Source organism: Thunnus albacares, chromosome 14 (assembly GCF_914725855.1).
Source record: "Thunnus albacares chromosome 14, fThuAlb1.1, whole genome shotgun sequence".
NCBI lineage: Eukaryota > Metazoa > Chordata > Actinopteri > Scombriformes > Scombridae > Thunnus > Thunnus albacares.
Window position 1 is genome coordinate 15,280,910 of NC_058119.1, and position 19,137 is coordinate 15,300,046.

Genomic DNA, 19,137 nt, shown 5'->3' on the forward strand with positions numbered 1-19,137 from the left:
TGTTTTCCGCAGTCAGATTGGGTAATAATTTTAAAGTACACATATAAAAAAAAATGAGAAGATCTGTGAACTCGGTACTCATGTGGTTTTCCTGTGTGGTAAATCTGAGTCTGTGCAAAATATTTTTTTGCACTTCATGACTCAAATCAATTAGCATATCCTCTACATAGAATTCAGACACAGCACTTATATTTCACATTATAATACAGCTGCATAAAGCAAAGCCGATCGTGTTTAAAAGAAAAAAAAGTGTGTTTTTGCAACTTAGGTCTTGTTTCTCGCAGTACTTTTGGCCCTCGTTTTTATTATCGGATATGATGAAATTTCACCAGTTACTTGTAAGACCTAAACATCATAGCTTTAAAACAGAGTCTGTTTGTGCAGCCCAACAAAGAGACAACAAAACAAATCCCTAGTTTATCTTTTATCTACACTACTGATGTAACAGTGAGACCAAAAGTGCACAGACCTGAATCATCCATTACACTCCATTGTGTTGTAAAACTGTGTCAAAGTTGAACCAGGAGATACACCTGCAATATCATATGTTCACAACAGCCAGAATTGGGTAATAATTTTAAAGTGACACTTAAAAAAGTGAGATAATAATCTGTGAACTTGTGCTCATGTGGTTGTCCTGTGAGGTAAATCCAAGTCTGTTGCTTTCAGATCTTTGACATTTGGTAGCCGATAGAAATAATGGCTGAAATGATGAAACGGAGACTCCTTTAAGTAAGATCTGCTTCACATTTCAAGAGCCCCGCATGAACAAAAGTACAATTCATCACTGCTTTCCTTTGTAATTCTTTCTAACTCTATTCTGTTTAGTGCCTGTGGAGAAGGCAGCGAGTCTGCAGCTGCTGTGATAGGAGAGTTCGATTGTTTGATGGGGCTTAAAATAGACGAAACTGATCAATTAAAATATGCCCTTTGCAGCTCAGATATCAATATTGCAGATCGACACTTCCCCAGTAGTTTGAGAAATTTAGTCTAGCTTGAACAGTAAGCCTGTACGTACAAAAATATGCGATGGTTATGGTTCCATAGTTCAGAAAAGTCTGTAACCGCATTTCCTTTTCTTCTTCTTGTACTTGCTTTTCTCACACCCACACACACAATCATACACGAGATGGCTAAGAGATCTAAGTGTCAGGTTTCTCATCTGTAAATGGAGGGGTGGATTTAATTAGTTAGCCGTTTCTGGACACCATGCATTGTCATTGAATGTCCTGCCTAGACCGCCATTCCTCTGACAAATGTGCGTAATGGGGTGACAGACATAAAGTATGAACAAGGCTCTTAAGTTTGACACCTTTAATTAATAATCAGGAGGTCTGCCTGCCAGATGGTGTTTCCTAGTTCCTGCTTCTTACTAAAGGGAAATGCCACTGCCTGGTGAATTTTAAATCAGCATTAATAGTTCTCTGGATGGATGAGACTGATAGGAATCTCAACAGTTAAAGAGAGGTTGGGACTGGAAAGGTCACTAAACCAGTTTGGAAAACCTTAGCGAGAAGTCCTCTAAACTTTTGACAGACTGGAAGCACAAGATTTAACTGTGGATTATTATATGCAGATAATATACTTTTGGTGAAACACAATCTTCCTGAAACCATTTTCCTTGGAAGCGGCTTGAACCAGACTATGGTCTGTCAGACTACAGAGGATGATTTTTATCCATATGTGCAGTGCATTTATAAGTTGCCCCGCTCTCTGCAGTGTTGGCAGGATGAGATGGAAGATTTCCATATTTCCAGCACTGAGTCAAATGTTCCTTTTTTGCTGAAAGAATATAAAATGTAGGTCAAGTTCATGTTGTAAAGCTCCAGACAATGACAGATAAAGGCACTTTGTGGATCACCGTAAAAATGTACAAAACTGCGGTTAATTTACACACGTGCCTTGTCTGTACCAGCTGCCGATGACAGTTGGATTTTGACTGACGCACGAGTAGTTTCTGTCATTTCCACGTGAGCTCCAGCCAGACTCGAATAAATAAGAACGCCAAAAACACACCCTTGCATTGCTTCACATGGCACAGAGTCAAGCTGAATCATATGGACTCGTGTCAGATCAAATCTAAAAGGAATGGGCTCGTATCCAATTGTTGACCTACTTGAAAGATATCTCTCAAGTTAAATAACCTCTGCGTTGGTCCGAGAGGAGTATTTTATAACAACCCCAGCTGGGTACAGCAGCACAGTCTGGATAATTTGTATGCGAGAGCTTAACTGTCCAAAGAATTTGTTCACTCTGTTAAAGCACCTGTGCCAGTTTTTATACAGATAACCTGGCAGATTACTTGTTTTTGCTTTTTAGATTTAGACTTTTTTGTGTGTGTAACCGCTGGTGTTTTCTTTCATCCAACAGTGTTCTCCTTTGTGAGGATGACTCACAAAAACATCTACTTTCGAAGTATCCAGTTACATGTAACACTCCCACTGGAGTACCTGTCATGAGACGCACACACCGGAATCGAGAGATTTATATAATAACAGGAGAACAAGCCACAGCATTTAGCCAAGGGGAAAATTGTTTCATAAAGACGATATTGCCTCCATCAGTGAGCTTGTCACTGTAGAAGATTAAGGTTCATGATCTCAAATATAAATGCATACGTGTATCCAAAGGCAAAAACTCATTATCTTCTGTCTACTCTATATTTGTTTGTTCATTGATTCATTTATTCAGAAAGCGTCTTTCATTGAGCTGTTTACAAAGAAATCGTCTGAATGGTGCTATTGAGGGCAAATAAGCATTTTTCAGTAAATGCCAGAATGGTCAGTGTCGAATATACAGAAGCAGCTCTGAAAACTTTATCTGAGCACAGAGTGTGGGCTGAGGATTGCCCGTTGATTTGGCGTGAGTCGAGTTTCCACTCTGCAAGGTCAGGAGGCTTAGCTGTAGCCGTTTCTCACTTTAGCACAGTGCCAGGGAGTTGTGCGATGCCTCCTACACTGTTTGGGAAGGAATTAAAGTATTACAGTCCCTCATAAAGACACAAAGCAAAGCGACCCACCGCTCAGTGTGCCGTCGCTGATAGTCAGCCAAACATCTGGTGGTGCTCTAAAATTCAAGCTGCTTCAGTTTTGCAGCGTTTGAAGCTCTTTTGCTGCAGTGCACAACCCGAGTCTGTCCTCCAGCTCTCTACAGGACCAGTTCTGCCCCTCTGTTCTGCTTGATGGACCACTTCTGCTGAAGCCAGGCGCTGAGCCAAGCCACTGTTTTGAAGAAGTTAATTGTTAATTTCTTGGAACACATTATAGTTTGTATTGTTTTTCTTTGTTGAATTTCTCAATCTGGCAGCATTGCTCATTTTTACGGGGTTCTGCTGAAGCTGGCCTCGGTCCTTGGAGAACCAGACTTGAATGGTTTCATTATAAAATGCTTTGTATTCATTTTGGAGGAGAATATCATTATTGCGTTGTTGCTGATTTGCCTGCAAGGCTGTAAAATGACACCTATGGAGGATAGGGCAAAATAATATTAATGATGCATTTTTATTTTTGAAGCAGCCTGATTACATTTACAATCACTGCTACAAAGGTGAGGTGGTTGTCAGCCATGTAGGGCTATAACTAATGAATATTTTTATGATAGATCAATCTTCAGGTTATTTTCTCTCACGATTAATCCTTTTTCTCTGAAAAATGTTAGAAAATAGTGAAATATACTCATTATAGTTTCTCAGAGTCCAAGATAATTTGACCAACAGTCCAAAACCCAAAGATATACAGTTTAATATCATATATGACAGAGAAAAGCAGCATATTCTCACATTTTTACTTGAAAGACTGCTTAAAAAAATGACAAGATGATTAGTCGATTATAAAAAATTATTTTCTGATGATCAGTCAATCGATTAATTGAGTAATTATGTCAGCTCTACGGCTATTAAAGAATTCAGACAGGTTTCCAGAGCAAAATGAGACAATAAACAGAGCTTTAAAAAGACCAAATCATCTGTGCCTGAAGAGAAGAAGTGTACTGGTCAGAAAACTATTATCCTCAGCAGTCATGAGCCAGCTGTGTAGCAGTGTTTATCGTCATCAGTTATTGTAATTATGAGTTTCCGATTTCTTGCTCATTTTAATCACGTAATTACAACCGGTAATTTCAGGTTTTTCAGATCCTTCTCCATATTTTGTCTTCCCTGTCGATCTCTAAAGGTCATCTGTCGTGTAATTTTCCTGTCATGTGAGAGTGTTGGTGTTAAATGTTGAATATCTGATCAAGGAACAAACCTTTTATCACAAAACAATTGTTGCACATGAAGCAACAGCCTAATGATGTTAAAATGATACAGAAAGTGAATTCTTCTAAATCTGGTGGTGCCACCCTGAAGTCTATTCAAGAGCTGAAGCTGCAGTACTGACTGCCAGTTTCTACAAGCTGACATGACATCACATTGAAACAGATGAATAGGCATGATTTAAAATAAATGATTGGCCAATCAAATCAACCAGCTTTCCTTCAGACTCCCTTTAACTGCTGCTACCAAATCACACAGATTAAGGCTCTTATGTGCTTGTAGTTTCTCCATAAAAAAAGGGAAATTTTAGTATTTGATTTCTGTGCCTCAGAGTAGCTCATGAAAAACTGTATCTTTAGTTCACAGTGGATTTTCTGCACTTCTTGTCAGAAGGCAAGATTAGGTCTGTGATTGAATTTTGCAGAGTTTTGCTCCTGCTTCCTACTTATTGTGATTATACACTTTGCCGGGGTATAATCATAGTAACTAGCCTTTTCTCTTGAGCCATCTACTCCCTCCATTTGCTAGATTTGGAAAAATTCAAGTCTCTTGCAACTGGTAATAGAGTTCAAATATCCTTTAGCCATGATGCAGTTGCACTGAAATGCTTGCTGCTCAAATGTATTATGAGAAGAATTATCAGGAGATATACGTTATCAGCACAACTTATGAGTGGTTAGTTTGGTTGTATCAGTGTATGACAGTATGTTACTGGTGTTTTAAAATTCATAGCTCACTTTTGAGCTATGAATTATGCAGTGTGACCTTGTGAGAGCCTGGCAGAAGCTTACAGTGAAAGGATGAGAGCTAAAAAAATGAACTGCAATAGTAGTAAAATAGAATTTGCTGATTAAAAATTGAATTTATTGAACATTTGCACAGGGCGGTTGTATAATGTTAATGTATCTCAGCAGTAATACCACTTGGCTCAGTGATTAACCTGTTCCAAGGTTATAGAGATATTATTCTCAAGGGAATCAATATAAACCTCACAGACAAATAGTTAAATCTCTGAGCAAACTGTCAGAAGTTAAGTACAGTAACATCAGACCTGCACCAACAGCACCTTCATGCCACATTCAAATCTGACACACTTTTTCATCTTTTATGTTTGACAAAACAATCTCGACTCAAGGTCCACTTACTAGCTTTCAGCCTTACGACGTGGTGTGATGCTTCATCCTCAGAGGCAGTTCTGTCAGTTGCCATGCCGATAGATCTGCTGACATGTGAACTCAAGTGGCTGTTAAGTCATCTGTAGCACTTTGAGGTCTTGTCGTCGTATTTAAGCATAAACATGAAGCGTTAAAGGAATAGTGCAACTTTTTGGGAAATACACTATTGTTTGATGAGAAGATTGAAACCACTCTCATATGTGAGAGTGGTATAAGAGAGACTAACATTATTATTCAATTATCAAAATAGTTTATTGTTAATAACTGATTAATTTGCTGGTGATCAACTGCATCTCTATATTCCTTTAAAGTTCATGTTTATGGGTCACCTGGTAGCTTACTGGTAAAGATGCAAACATCTGCAACATCCATTTTACAAGTCATACCCATCTATTAACCCACATTTCCTGTCTTTCTGCACTTTCAGCTGTCAAATAAAGGCAAAACTGCCCAAAAATAATAATTTTAAGAAAAAAAAGTTCATGCTTAACCTTGGAAACAGTAATTTAACAAAACAACGTTCTGTTATTTTTCTTTTAATACAAAAGCATTAAAATTCAGATTTTAGAAAGTGACATTCGTGAGAATAATTGGACCCTGAGTTGGGATGGGTTTTGTACGATTTGTGATATCAACAAAGATCTGATGTTGGTTTTCTATTGGCATCCTGTCAATATCCAGTTCACTTGCATGGTCTGTTCAGGAACATCTCCTGCTTCATTGAAGCTTCTCACCGGGTGGCAGTGATTTGTTGTTCCTGCAGTTCAAAGGTTATTCTCTCAATTGCCTATAAGGCAAGAAAATGAGAGCTGTATATCTCTCTAGGTAGATATCACCTTGGTAAAAGAACAATTGATGCAGAGGTAATTGCAGATGTGAGAAAACAGGTCTTAGAGGAATAAGAGGAGGAAGAAAGGGTGTAGCAAGTGGAGAAGAGGATAATTTATGCTTGTATGTGTGTGTGTGTGTGTGTGTGTGTGTGTGTGTGTGTGTGTGTGTGTGTGTGTGTGTGGATGGGTGGGTGGGTGCTGAAGGAGAGAGGTTAAATAAGTAGTTATGATAATGAATTGGGAGATTGTTTCATCAAGCACAGTAAACAGGTGTTCATTACACTGAGAGTAATATGTGAGGCTGGATTATATCTAATTACAACAGAGCAAAAGAACCACAACTGAATGGACAAACTTGAGAGTAAGTAAGCTGCTTTTCACAGTTTACAGTTTCATAAGTAAAAGGTGACAAGTGTTAAAACTGCCTGCCACAATTCTTCAGTAATTGCCCGCAGTGTTTTGGTTATCCATTAAGTGCAGACACTCATTTACTCATCAAAGGTCCTCGTTACGAGAGGGGCTGTTATGTGAGAGCAGATGTTTAATAGTACTCTGATGGAGGATGGAGGAAGCAAAAGAGAAGAGAGTTTCACACAGGGCGTTATGAAGTTAATCATCACTATCTTGACTTTTTTATCACCTTGTTAAACTCTCAGATGCTGCTTAACGCACATGAGGTGACGAAATGAATGATTAACAGATGCAAAGTGGCACTGGAACGTTATGTTTACACAGCTACAATCAAATAAGGGATAAAGATACCATCCAGGGCAGTCAATCTACTTTTTTTTTTATCAGTTGACATTTAGAGCTCAGTCACACAATGTTTTAGCTAAACATGCAGTACTGTGGAAAAGTTTTAGATGTTGAGATTCGTATCCATCACGCAAAACCATCAAGGAGGCATCTGATTGGTCCCAATCTGCAGGATGACAATGACCCCAAACATACAGCCAGAGTCATAAATAACTATCTTCAGCAACAAGAACAAGGAGTCCTGCAACAGATGATGCTGTTTTAAAGGCAAAGCGTGGTCACACATTGATTTCATTTAGGTTTCTTCTGTTTACTGAACTTTGTATGAAGTTAAATGATAAATAAAAACTATTCATGACATTTAAAGCATTCTCGCTTCACTTTTAGTGTCTAAAACTGCACAGGACTTTGTCATCGGTTTCTTGTTTTTAGTCATTGTTGAAGTTTAGACCTGAAGCAGCATGTTCTACCTATGTAGTTAAATATAGCTAACAGCTGCATAATAATCACACTTTTCTGCTTTGATCGGATCTTTTCGTCTTTCACTCACTTCTCAGAGCTGTCTGTTCGTTTTACATTTAGTCCCGACTCCTGCAGAAGCCCCAAACAAGAATCTTTTAATGTGAGCTTTTTCAGAACAGGAAATAAAAAGATTTGGTGGAAACTGCAACCTTGGATGCACTATTTAAAGAGAAAGAAACAGAGACAGAACAGCATGTTTGTTTCTTTGTGTGCAAGTGGAAAAAAAGAAGTTAAAGAGAAGCTGTGCTGTTCATGGACCTACAGAAAAACAGGCTGAAGGGCGTAGCTGGACATTGAATTCTGTATTGATTAGTGTCAGACCATGAGCTATAAATTCTCTCTTAGTTAGAAATGAAATCAATAGGTAATTAGTTTCTTGTTGAAATTACCAGGCCCCCCCGTGTCTTTATGTTAGTAACCCAAACACTATCGGATCACATTCTTTACTATCCCTACCCAATCTTTATGCTGTCTAGGACACTGGGTGCTTCATTGAAGGGCTAAAAGTTTAGGAAATACACTTAAAACCCTGGTTTTCATTAGCTTTGCTGTCTTGTCCAAATGTCTGTCAAAAACTTCCTGGATGCTTGTCGTTACTATGATTTTTTAGATGAGTTTTTCAGTTTTTTTTAATGTGTTAAGCTTTAGAGGTGCTGGTTTTTTAACTTTAGACAGAGCCAAGCTAGCCGTTTCCTGCTGTTTCCAGTCTTTATGCTAGGCTAAGATAACTGGCTGTAGCCTCATATTTAGCATAGTAAAATACACGGTTTAGATAATCCAGCTAATATAGCTAAACTGCTTGTTTAAAACCTGTCTGATTGTCTGACTGCTTGTGTTTCTTGCCTCGTCAGACTTTTTTGTATCAATTTGTCATGTTCCCAGATGTCAGCAGTTACTTTTTAAGTAAAATGTTATCATAAGCATTAGAAGTGATGGCCAAAACTACAGAAATTAAACCCATGCTGTAATAAACCAAAATCTTCCTTTAAAATCCAGACCATTTTAAGTTATTCTCACCATGTTTGTGTAAAATAAATATTGATGAAAGCTACAGTAGATAATACAGAAGGTATTTTTTTATTATATCAGCCCCTCCAGGAGCATCTGTTTCAAAAATTTTCCGTGGAGGCTGAAGACGTCTGCAGCCGAGTCTTCCCGCTGTGCCTCTCACTGCGCGTCATTCTTCATTACTCTGTCTCTGTCTCGCAGTCTGTCTCCTCTGCTCTTCACCCTTCGCCGCCTCGTGTGTTGCCTGCTCCATGACGCACCAACACAGATTTTGCCTGGCATTACGTTAATCAGATAGATTAACTGCCAGTATTGTGTTTTTCCTTTGTATCATCCCGTGCATCAGTGCATGACGTGCTGTCACTCCTTTTCCGTAAAGATCAGATTCAGGAGCCGACAGCGGCAAGAGTTTGATAATTCTCACCACAACACAGGCAGCACAGGAAATATGATTTGGTCTTAGTTGTTGAATAATACAATAGTTGTTTTACCTTAGGGTTTAAGATGTCTCATGATTGTATTTTCTGACCTAAGCTGCTTTTTTTTCTTTCTTTTTTTGCTTCTCAGGCGGGAAGCCCAACTTCAGTCAATGCTCCATGCAGCTTCTCAAGGACGTCCGTGTCTCCTTCCAGCCAGGACATCTGCAGGTACAACCCACCTCAACCTCTCTTCATTCTTACTGCCAGTGCTGTCATTTATGTGTATCTATTTATCAGCCCATTACTGGTGAGCCTTGTCAGTGAGCAATATTGGGTTACCCATCACAGTGTGCAATGCAGTGTTACTTTGTGGTGTAGTGCTGTAAAATGGGTTTTATAGTAACATGGGTCATTCAGTGTTGCTCATTTTCAGGCACACTTTCCTCTTTTCAATTTTCCTTTGTTTTCAAAAGCATGATGTCTTTTCCATTTCTCTTTTTTTGTCCTTTCCCTTTCCTTTTCCTGCTGTCCTTCACCATCATTGTCTATTACACGCTCCTCTTTCATTAAACACACGTTCACAAACACTCTCACACCAGCAGTCAGGATCAGGACTGTCAGAAGCAGACGGCTGTGGTACTTTTGAATTCTAACGGTAAAACCTGCCAAGGTTCAGGAGGTATTTCAGTGACCACCCTCTGCACAGATGCCCTACCAGCCTCCAAACACACCAAACAACGAGACTGGCTCTCTCTGCTCCGCCCTTCCTCTGTCAACATCCGCCCCAACGGCTCCCTCAGGTTTTCGGTGTCTCTGAACGATGTGGGCCAGCGTGTGGACAGTCTCTGTCGCGGTCTGCACTTTATAGATCGCACCTGCTCCGAGGGAGAGCTGGAGCTGAAGCCTGAGCCCGCTCAGCCGCCCGGCTCAGATCGAAGGGCGCACACGCTAAACGGCAAGCTGGTTGCGGCACCCACACACCAGAACCCAAACCCAGCCTTCTCGACACACGCCCACCCCCACCTCGTCCCCTCCTTCACTAACAACTACAAATACATGTTGGGCGTACCTCCCAGTAATTTTCTCCCACCTGATTCTGCTGTTACTGCCCCTCCTCCTCCTCTTTCCAACACCCACCTCCACCCTCATCACCACCATCACTCCCCGAGCTCCAACTTCCTCCGTCTTCTCCTCCCCTTCTCTCGATCCTCTACCTCGGCCAGCCTGCAGTGCTCTGAGCTGGGCAGCTACGCCTCCCACCTCCACATCACCAAGTCCTCCAGCGCCCTGCTGGCTGGCAGTGAGTCAGGGTTTGCCCCTGACGACCTACTGGGAGATGATGATGTGTTTGAGGAGGAACAGCCCCATCCAGCTCGAAAGGGAACAAGCCAGCTGGCAACCCCAAGTACAAGCACTGTGGCAGGTGCTCTTCTAGCCCCCCTGTGCTATATGGATGAGGACAGCGACCTGGACTGCTGCCCGTCCCCTTTGTCAGAGAAAACTGGGCCACTGTCACCCTATTCACTATCTGGCGACTGCTGCAGGTGGGTGACTTTCTGGATGGTGTGATAAGCACTCACCATTCCTGTGACATGATAGAGCCCAGACCACCCCTGTGCCGTGACGTGGCAGTGACCCCCAGAGCCCTGTTGAGTAGTGGAGAGCTTCTCACCCTGTAGTATAGTCACCCAGCAAATATCTTAACAACACAGTAGTATTTGTCCTCAAAACACCTGCGTGGGGAGCGCCCCGGCAACCAAATGGTTACTGCACATGACACATAACCGCAACATCCCTGTTTCGTCATACCCACCATCTCTCTCCCCTTGTTTCCTGTCTGCCTCATCAACGCTGCCCACCATCCAAAGGTAAAGGTAAAAATGGCAACAACAAAAAAAACACACCTGCTTGAAGTGGAGCTGTTAGTCAAAGGAACCTGATACACACAGTAGATGCTTTAGTCTACGCGCACTGCAACACCGTATGCTTCTTCCTCAGCAGTCCTGATTCAACCCCTCCCCTTGCGACTAGAGCAGAAATGTGACTTCATTTAATTTCATACCATTTCATTTCACTTCACTGTTATCTCCACCATGTTTTTCATTGTGCCGTCAGGCTGGGTTTTTGTGTAATTTTCATTGTTACTAGATCGATGAGGCATTAAAGTGTCTCGCATGGGCTGTGAAAATTTGTGATTGATTTTGCCCATAAGCTTTAAGCTTTGCAGTATAGGCAGAAATAAGCGGGGATGGCAATGATAAGGAAAAGATAGGGGGCAGAGGTTAGGGTACATATTTTAATAGAATTGAGGAGTGGAGTGTGTGTCTGTCTGAGAAATAGTGGAACAGAGGCAGACAGGGGACAATAAATGGCGTTGAACCGATGGAGTCTGTGTGATTGGGTCAACAGGGCTCTCATCAGTCTTTTTTCACGTGACAGTCAATGTGCAGTCTGTGAGTAATATTTGATTACAGACCAGGTCATTGCTGCATGGCCCCCCACAGATGAAGCTTGCTAGAGGTAGACCTGACTAAGTCACCAAGAAAAGGAGTTTTGAGCCCCACATAGAAGGAGTTGAGTCCCTCTGGGTTACAGTATCTGTCTGTCAATACCTCGCCTGGCAGCAGCTCAGGAGATTGATGAGGGTTAAGTCTTAGACACAAGAGACATGTCAATTATATACTTAATACCGTATGTCTCTTTTTTCCCCCTCAGCTGTGGTCTGTGCATGCACTGCGTTTCAGATTATACATCTTACGTCAGCAGTGGGCCGATAGAGAAACATGAGAGCTCAGAATTGGCAAGGTGAAGGCCAGAGATCAGCAGGCAGATTATTGGCTTCAAATAGCCTCCACAGTCTCTGCACACACAAACACAAACAAACACATCGTGCCAGCTTCCTGTCAGGTGGCTTGAAGCGTGAGCTCAGACCAGAGGCTGTCCTCACTTGTGAAAGTGTGTGTGTGTGTGTGGGGGTGGTTGTTTTTCACAGAGGAATAGCATGTTAATTAATAGCCAGCTCTTTTATCGACAGCGTTTCAGAAAGTAGATAGATGACAATCTGGTAAACGGTGACTTGGTCTATTTCCTTATCACAAATGTCACAGAAACTTAAACATTTACAAGGGGGAATTTTAACTTTTTTTTTTCTTAAGCTGGCATCATTTACATCCATTTGCACATTGGCTAGTAGCCTTCTTTTCCCCTGCTTTTCACTGGTGCATTGCTAAGTTTCTTGGTGCTTTACTGCCACCCGTTGTTGATCAGATTAATGGTGTGAAACCAGGTATTATTTGACCCTTTTCATTTGATAGACACTGCCAATCTTTGAGTGAAAACGGTCAGAGTTATGCTTCTTTGCTGTGACTACTATTTCTCCTCCTCCAGCTCTTGCATCGTGTTTCACCTGTTCGTTGTCTTCTTCTTTTATAGCATGCACTAAACATGTGCGGTCCTCATTCGTGTACTAGCAGAGCCTCAGATACAATCAAAACAGGGTCAGAATCTTTGCCCCGTAGTGGCTAATTCCACAGGGTACCTTTAAGCTTTTACATCTGACAACGTAAATCAGCAAGATTACATATAATTCCTTAACCTTCCTCCAAAAGATAAGTTTCTTCTAAGCTAATTTAATATTCTCTTTTAAAGCCAGCTTGGCCACACAAAGATGAGTAACCTCTTAAGACGTGCAAGAGAGGTGAAAGGAGGAAAAAGGGAGGATGGCTTCCAGTGGTGCTCCTGCTAATTAAATTGTGTTTTTGTCTGATCAGCCTGTCTCTGGCAGGGTGCGGAGTTTAAACCGTTCAGACTGAAAACCAACTGAGAACAGAGGAAAACAAAATGCCTCATTTCAATGCTCATCACTGTTCTCCACATCACCCCCATAAATATCTGTTTAGCACAAAAAAAAACAGATTGGTGCTGAAAATTTTATTTGAAAACAAACACATAAACACTTCAGGGCAGAACAAGGAATAGCTGGAAGGAGGGGGATCTTAGAGCGACAGACTGAGAGAGTGAGGAGTGCCACAGGAGAGCAGTACGAGGAAACCGACAAGAGAGAGAACAGGAAGAAAGTAGATGCCTCGCCTAGGCTGTAATGTCGCAGAGCTTGTTTCCCTCTCAGCTTGAGGTGCTTGTGATTTCTCGACTGTTTTGCTTCTCACATTTTCATGTTGACACACTCTAACGGTGCCTCTGCCATCTTAGAATTACTGTTTAAACAGGGTGTGTTTTGGCAGCTCGAGCGATGCAAATTAAATTTTAACTTCCCTCCCAAGCTTGACAGTGCTTGGAACGTGCTGCCGCTGACAGATACAGTTAATTTAGCTGCAAATTTACAAAAGGTTTTGGATTATTCTTTTCATCTGTTCAATATATGGGATGTACAGGTTGATGTGAATGACAGTGCTGAATTTAGTGTGATGCATTTGTGAGATTTCTATCTTTTTAAGTGCCTTTTTTTAGCAGTTTTTTATACAATCTTGGCTGTTTCTAGCAGGTGAAGCTCCATGAAATTGAGCAAAAACCTGAATTTCTTACAGGTCTCTTCCACTCATGTAGTTTACTGATCACTTAGGGCTGCTTGTGGAGGTGTAGGGATTTTTCTGTGGTTATCCCCTCCTACGATTTGAATAAAAAAATCCACATCAACGTTAGAATAATTTGTTAAATCTGTCCATTTTAACAGGCGCCAGGGCTTGATATGAGCACCAAGAGAATCCAGGTCCTCAGGCAGATTTTTTTTTTTTTTTTTTTTTGAAAGAGGAGTACATTACAGTATGTGTGGGTTGAGAATCTGCAGTTCATCATCCTGTGATCCATGCAAACAAACAAAAACAAAGCAGCCCAGCCATAACCAATAGAAAAAAAAAAACATCTTCTAGAGATGTTAATTGTGCCTCCTCTATCCTTTAATCCCTCTGTCCTCATTCCACTCTTCCACCTCCTCCTCTTTTTGGAGAAACCGGTAGAAATGACCTATTTTTATGCTCCTTTGTTCATTTTGTCTTTTAATCTTGTAACACTTTGGCCAGATCAGTCAACTCTGGAAATAGCCTTTATCCATCCTCCTTGCTCACTTTCCAACACGCGTGGGTGCATGTGGGTGTGTCCTCGTGCCTTCTTATCGTCTCCTGAACTGGGATGAGGACAATCCCATTTGAACACTCTGCTCTCTCCGTCTCCCTCCTTTTTTCCCCCTGTACCTTTATTTACTTGTTTCTTCTTCTTATAGTAGAAACACTTCCTGGTTCATGCATCTGCTTGTAGAAATTAGTGGAAAAAGTGGAATAATTGAAGAGTGGGCTGAAATAGTGAAAGTACATGGCCTTCAGTTGTGTACAGTTGCTTGTATCAGTTAATCTATGAAACCTCTGCAGGGAAATCATTTGCACTTTATTCTACACTGGAAAGGATTTTCCTCCCTTTCCAGTGGCTCAGTTAGTCTAACCAGATACATCACTCTGAACTTTAATCAAAGTTGTGTTGAAGTGGAAACAAGCAGCTGCTGATTTTGGGGTTTATTACTCATTCACTGAGGACTCTGCTCTAGTCTGAGCAGCTGCAACAAGGTCACGGACTTTACCTTCTGCCTCCTGCAAGTGGTGTGTGTGTGTGTGTGTGTGTGTTTGTGTGTCTGTGTGTGTGTTATTGCCTCGACTTGGAGGTAATAACCCTTTCCAACTCTGTTTTTAAACCTCCATTTTATCCCTCACCACTGACTCAGACACTTACTGGTGGAAGTGTGTACATATCTGGATTCTTGTACTGAACAGACAGACACAGACAAATACACTCTTCCTTAGCGCGGGTGACTAATAGCTGCTGTCCTCCAACCTGCCAGACGAAGTCCAATATGTCATCTTGAGGAGGAGAGGTAGACCACTTCGGACCTGATATTAAAAGTGTGTTTGGTTCCTCTCACTGAGAAAAGCGTTTCCAGTAGTCCTCAGAGGTAGCAGACACCTAATCGAATGTTCCAGTCGTCTCGGTGCCCAGAATAGCCACCTTACAGCAAGCATCTACAGGGGCTGGACGCAATATCACAAACATCTCATAAAATCGAATGCAATTGCATGCGGTAGCCTTGCAACAAATGCTGGATTTGTAACTCTGTTGTTGGACTCTGTTGTCATTTATGAGGTTGTGGTTTTTCTGCTTCCTGTATGTATCATCTTAACATGGTCCTCACTTAGTTTTCATCACAGACGACATGATTGCCGCTGCTACAACTGCAGGGTATCTGAGATTAAATTTGCTGCATTCAATTTTGTGCTGCTTGGCTGCAAGAACACAGAAGATCATTTTCAGAAAATGTCATTTTGATTTGCAAATGAAGTGCTTTGAACCAAATTAGTTTGTCTTGATTGAGTTTTTTCACCTCTGACATGTGTTGTCGTTTTGCTTTCAGGGTGTTAATATGCTTTTATATTTGCGAAATTATATTCCTTTCTGCCGTGCTTTCCTTTATCTGTTTCTAGTGTGAAATTAACAAATATTTTTTGTTATACTTATTATACATACTGCTAGAAAATGCGACAAGTTTGCTGACAGTTATGTTCCAAAACATGAGTTTGACTTTGGGCTAGATATGTCAGCTTTTCCCTTTTTTATCTTTCCTCTGCCCTGTCTTCCTACTATTACAGCTGTCTCGCCTCTTGCTGAGTGTTGACTGTATGTTTTGGCTCCCGTAGGATTTGTCACTGTGAAGGGGATGACGAGAGTCCTCTGATCACACCGTGCCACTGCACGGGGAGCCTGCGCTTCGTCCACCAGGCCTGTCTACAGCAGTGGATCAAGAGCTCCGACACTCGCTGCTGTGAGCTCTGCAAATATGAGTTTATCATGGAGACCAAGCTCAAGCCGCTGCGCAAGGTAAGACACAGTTTGTATGTGTGTTGCAATGTTGGGAGGTGTACACATTCGTAGAAAAGTAATTAATGCTCCCGTTGATTAGTTTGTTCTCACTTAATAAATTCAGGCTGTCATTGCAGCTCAGCTCCCAAGTGTCACAACTAAGCTCACATCATTCCTTTGTTATGAAGCTGAAAATGCCAAAAGCTGTCTCCAATCTGTCATGCAGATAACACAAGCATGACACTGCGCTTTGAAGCCGATTTCATAGGCGGAACTTGTGGGGTGTGGGGGTGTGGGATGGGGGGGGGGGTTGTGAGTGTAGGGGGGTTGTGATTCATTTCAAATGGTTTAGGGGCAGCATGCCTCCATTAAATGCTCTTATCAATCGCTGTGGCCTGAAGATAGCAGGACACTAATTAAAATTCCTCCACCCTTCATTAGTTGCACAAAAGGCCTTAAACAAACGCTTCGCTCTTAATAGCTTCTGAATCTCGCCGGTGAGTAATGAAGTTACGAAATTCGAGATGATAGGGGGATTCCAGTGTTCCTGTGAAATGTTTGTCAATGGATGCTTGGCTTCATCTCTTAATGAAACACCCGCTTCTTGTCAAACTGACCCTGCAATCATAGCACAAATACCCAATCTCTGCCATTTTTCTCATTGCTGAGTGCATTTGGATGTTCAATGAGCCTAAACAGCATATTTGCAGAGTGTGAGTGAATCTGATGGTGCTGGCATCGTATTATTATCATTTTTTTTGTATCCATGGGCTCATTCCCTGATAATATATTGTGCAGCCTGTGACAGGCACGGTGCTACAGTCTGTAAGCTGTGCTGGCTGGCAGGCAGCAGGGTGCCGGGCCTTTCTATCCTGGGTGTTGTATGCCACTTATCTTCTCTATCTTGCTCACTCTGCCAAGAAGTGTAATGTAGCATTGGATCTAGATCACACTAGCTGAATGCCCTCCATCAAATATTTAGCTCACACTCTGAGGTGCTCCAGAAAACCGCTACGAGAGCCAACAGTTTAGCCGCTTAAGTGTTGTTTCAAAGCTTTCGACCTCCTCTCATGTCATTCCTTTGTCCTCTTCTTGCTCTCCGTCGCAGTGGGAGAAGCTACAGATGACGGCGAGCGAGAGAAGGAAGATCATGTGTTCGGTCACCTTCCATGTCATCGCCATCACCTGCGTGGTGTGGTCGCTCTACGTTCTCATCGACAGAACAGCGGAGGAAATCAGACAAGGTCAGCGCAGTCTCCGATGCACACAAACACACACATAAGCATAATGTGATTGTCTGTGTTGGATGTTGTGTTGTTATAAATGATCCCATCAGTTATAGCATCCATTCACCCTCTTTCTCCAAGTCATTCATGTACACTATTTAATGGCAAATATGCATCACTGTGCTGTTATTTCAGTGGTGTGAGTATTGAATGTAAAATGTTCTCGAAGGTTGGAATATAAGTGGGCGTAATTTGCTTGGCCTCACTTTTTCAGTAGCTCAGTGGGCATCAAAGTCGCGACTGAGCCCGAACAAATGTGTAGAAGAGTTTGCGGTTTGCTTTAGAGATGATTTTCTGTCTGGGACTTTCAGTTCAATTCAGTTCACTTTGATTTCAGACCTAAAGTACATAAAAGAGAAAGATAAAAGAAGGTGAGAAGAAAAGAGATTTAAGAAATAGATATTTACATCTATCATTCTGAGATCCACTTTGAGACTTTCAGAGTGAGGTCATTATTGCAAAGTTAGGTGATTTTTGGTTCGTTCTCACCTCTTTGATGAGGTTAGATCAGGTTCAGTGTGTGTGTGTGTGTGTGTGTGTGAGGGGTGGATTAAAATGAAAAGATGACAGTCTTATCGTTAAAGGAACGAATGTAGACAGCAAAAGTGCCTCACAAGGATAAAAGAAAAAGTTTTTGGTGTTACATAGACCACAAGAACTAGGTAAACTGTCGAGTGTAAATTTCGTCACTAGTGTTTTTTCAGGTCTGCTTTAAAACAACAGTCAGGTGTCCATATGAACAGTGAAAGAGGTTCTCCTCGCTGTAATCATTCCTCTTGTTCATACTGGCTATTAAAAGATCCCCTTTAAATGTACTTTCAATGTAAGTGATGAGGGCCAAAATCCACAGTGTGTCCACACAGTCATTTTATATGAGGCTTCAGCAGTCTGAGTTAGTCATATCAAGTGGATATCTGCCACATTTACAGTCTGTTTAGCATCAAATTCCCTCTTTGTGTTTCCCTGTTGAGCTGCAGTGGAAATATAGTAACAAAAAGAGGAACTTTGGCCCTAAAAAGACTGTAACATTGAAAGATATCTACTTGATTTAACTCATTCGGATGCTTCATTTTAGCTTCAGATAAACTTTTAAATACATTTTTTCACAGAAGTAGGATTGTGGATTTTAGCCCCCATCACTTACATTGTAAGTGCATCATGAAGGGATCTTCCAATGGCCAGTATGAACAGGAGGATTAATTATGACAAGAAAAACCTACTTAAGTGTTCATTTGGGCATCTGATTATTGTTTTAAGACAGACTTGAAAAATTGTGAATCCGTCCTTTAAGTGTATGTTCCAAACTGGAGCATGCTACAGACCAAACGCCATAGAAGCTTCACACAATAATCCAACAAGTAGTCAGTAGGGCATGATGATCTTTTAGAAAACCCTAGAATGAGAAGAAAACAGCACTAGCAGCTTAAAAGCCCCTTCAGCGTCCCCTAGAGCCACTGGGTAACAAAAAGACTGACACTTGCTAGCAGGGCTTAAAATGGCTGCTTTAATGATGAGCTGTTGCAGCATTTACTGGCACTATGTCTGCTGCCAGTCATTCCTCTCTGGCATATTTGGCGCTTCCGAGACAGTGTGCAGATGGAAGAGCCGGCTGTGCCTGTTTAGCCCAACCTGATGATTCAGACTTGTTTGAGTCCCTGAAGGCTGTCAGGTTCAATCACCACAGCAACGCCAAATACTCCCTCAACAGCCCTGCTTGTCCTCTGCCAAGTCAACACCACCACGATTGTTTTTTCTCAGTTTGCTTGCAAAGATTATAGCAGAATTAGTTCTAATACACACTGAAATGTTCTTTATTGTCTATTTTTCTTTTTGAATCAGATGAAATGTTTATGATTGCATGCTGAATTTCAATCTGAAGTGTGCAACTGTGATATCTGACTTCACTTTCACTCTGAGTTTTTCCTTCTCTATCAATCTGTTTTTGTGTCTTTGGTAATACATGATACTTACACTCTCTTTACCCATGCAGCCGGAAGAATCCCAGGTAAACTTTTCACCTTTGAACTTTTG

The 19,137-nt window shown here is 41.4% G+C and overlaps 1 protein-coding gene across 2 annotated transcripts in view; it reads left to right on the forward strand.

Annotated features, from left to right (window-relative positions):
* march8 (membrane-associated ring finger (C3HC4) 8) overlaps positions 1-19,137 on the forward strand; it is a 78,712-nt gene that overhangs the window by 54,242 nt on the left and 5,333 nt on the right. The window contains exons 4-8 of one of the 2 annotated variants that reach the window (XM_044372451.1): positions 9,111-9,190; positions 9,562-10,506; positions 15,658-15,838; positions 16,929-17,064; positions 19,097-19,111. In XM_044372451.1, coding sequence (XP_044228386.1) covers positions 9,111-9,190; positions 9,562-10,506; positions 15,658-15,838; positions 16,929-17,064; positions 19,097-19,111 — 1,357 coding nt within the window. The remainder of the gene's footprint in view (positions 1-9,110; positions 9,191-9,561; positions 10,507-15,657; positions 15,839-16,928; positions 17,065-19,096; positions 19,112-19,137) is intronic. The other variant, XM_044372450.1, reaches the window with a different exon arrangement.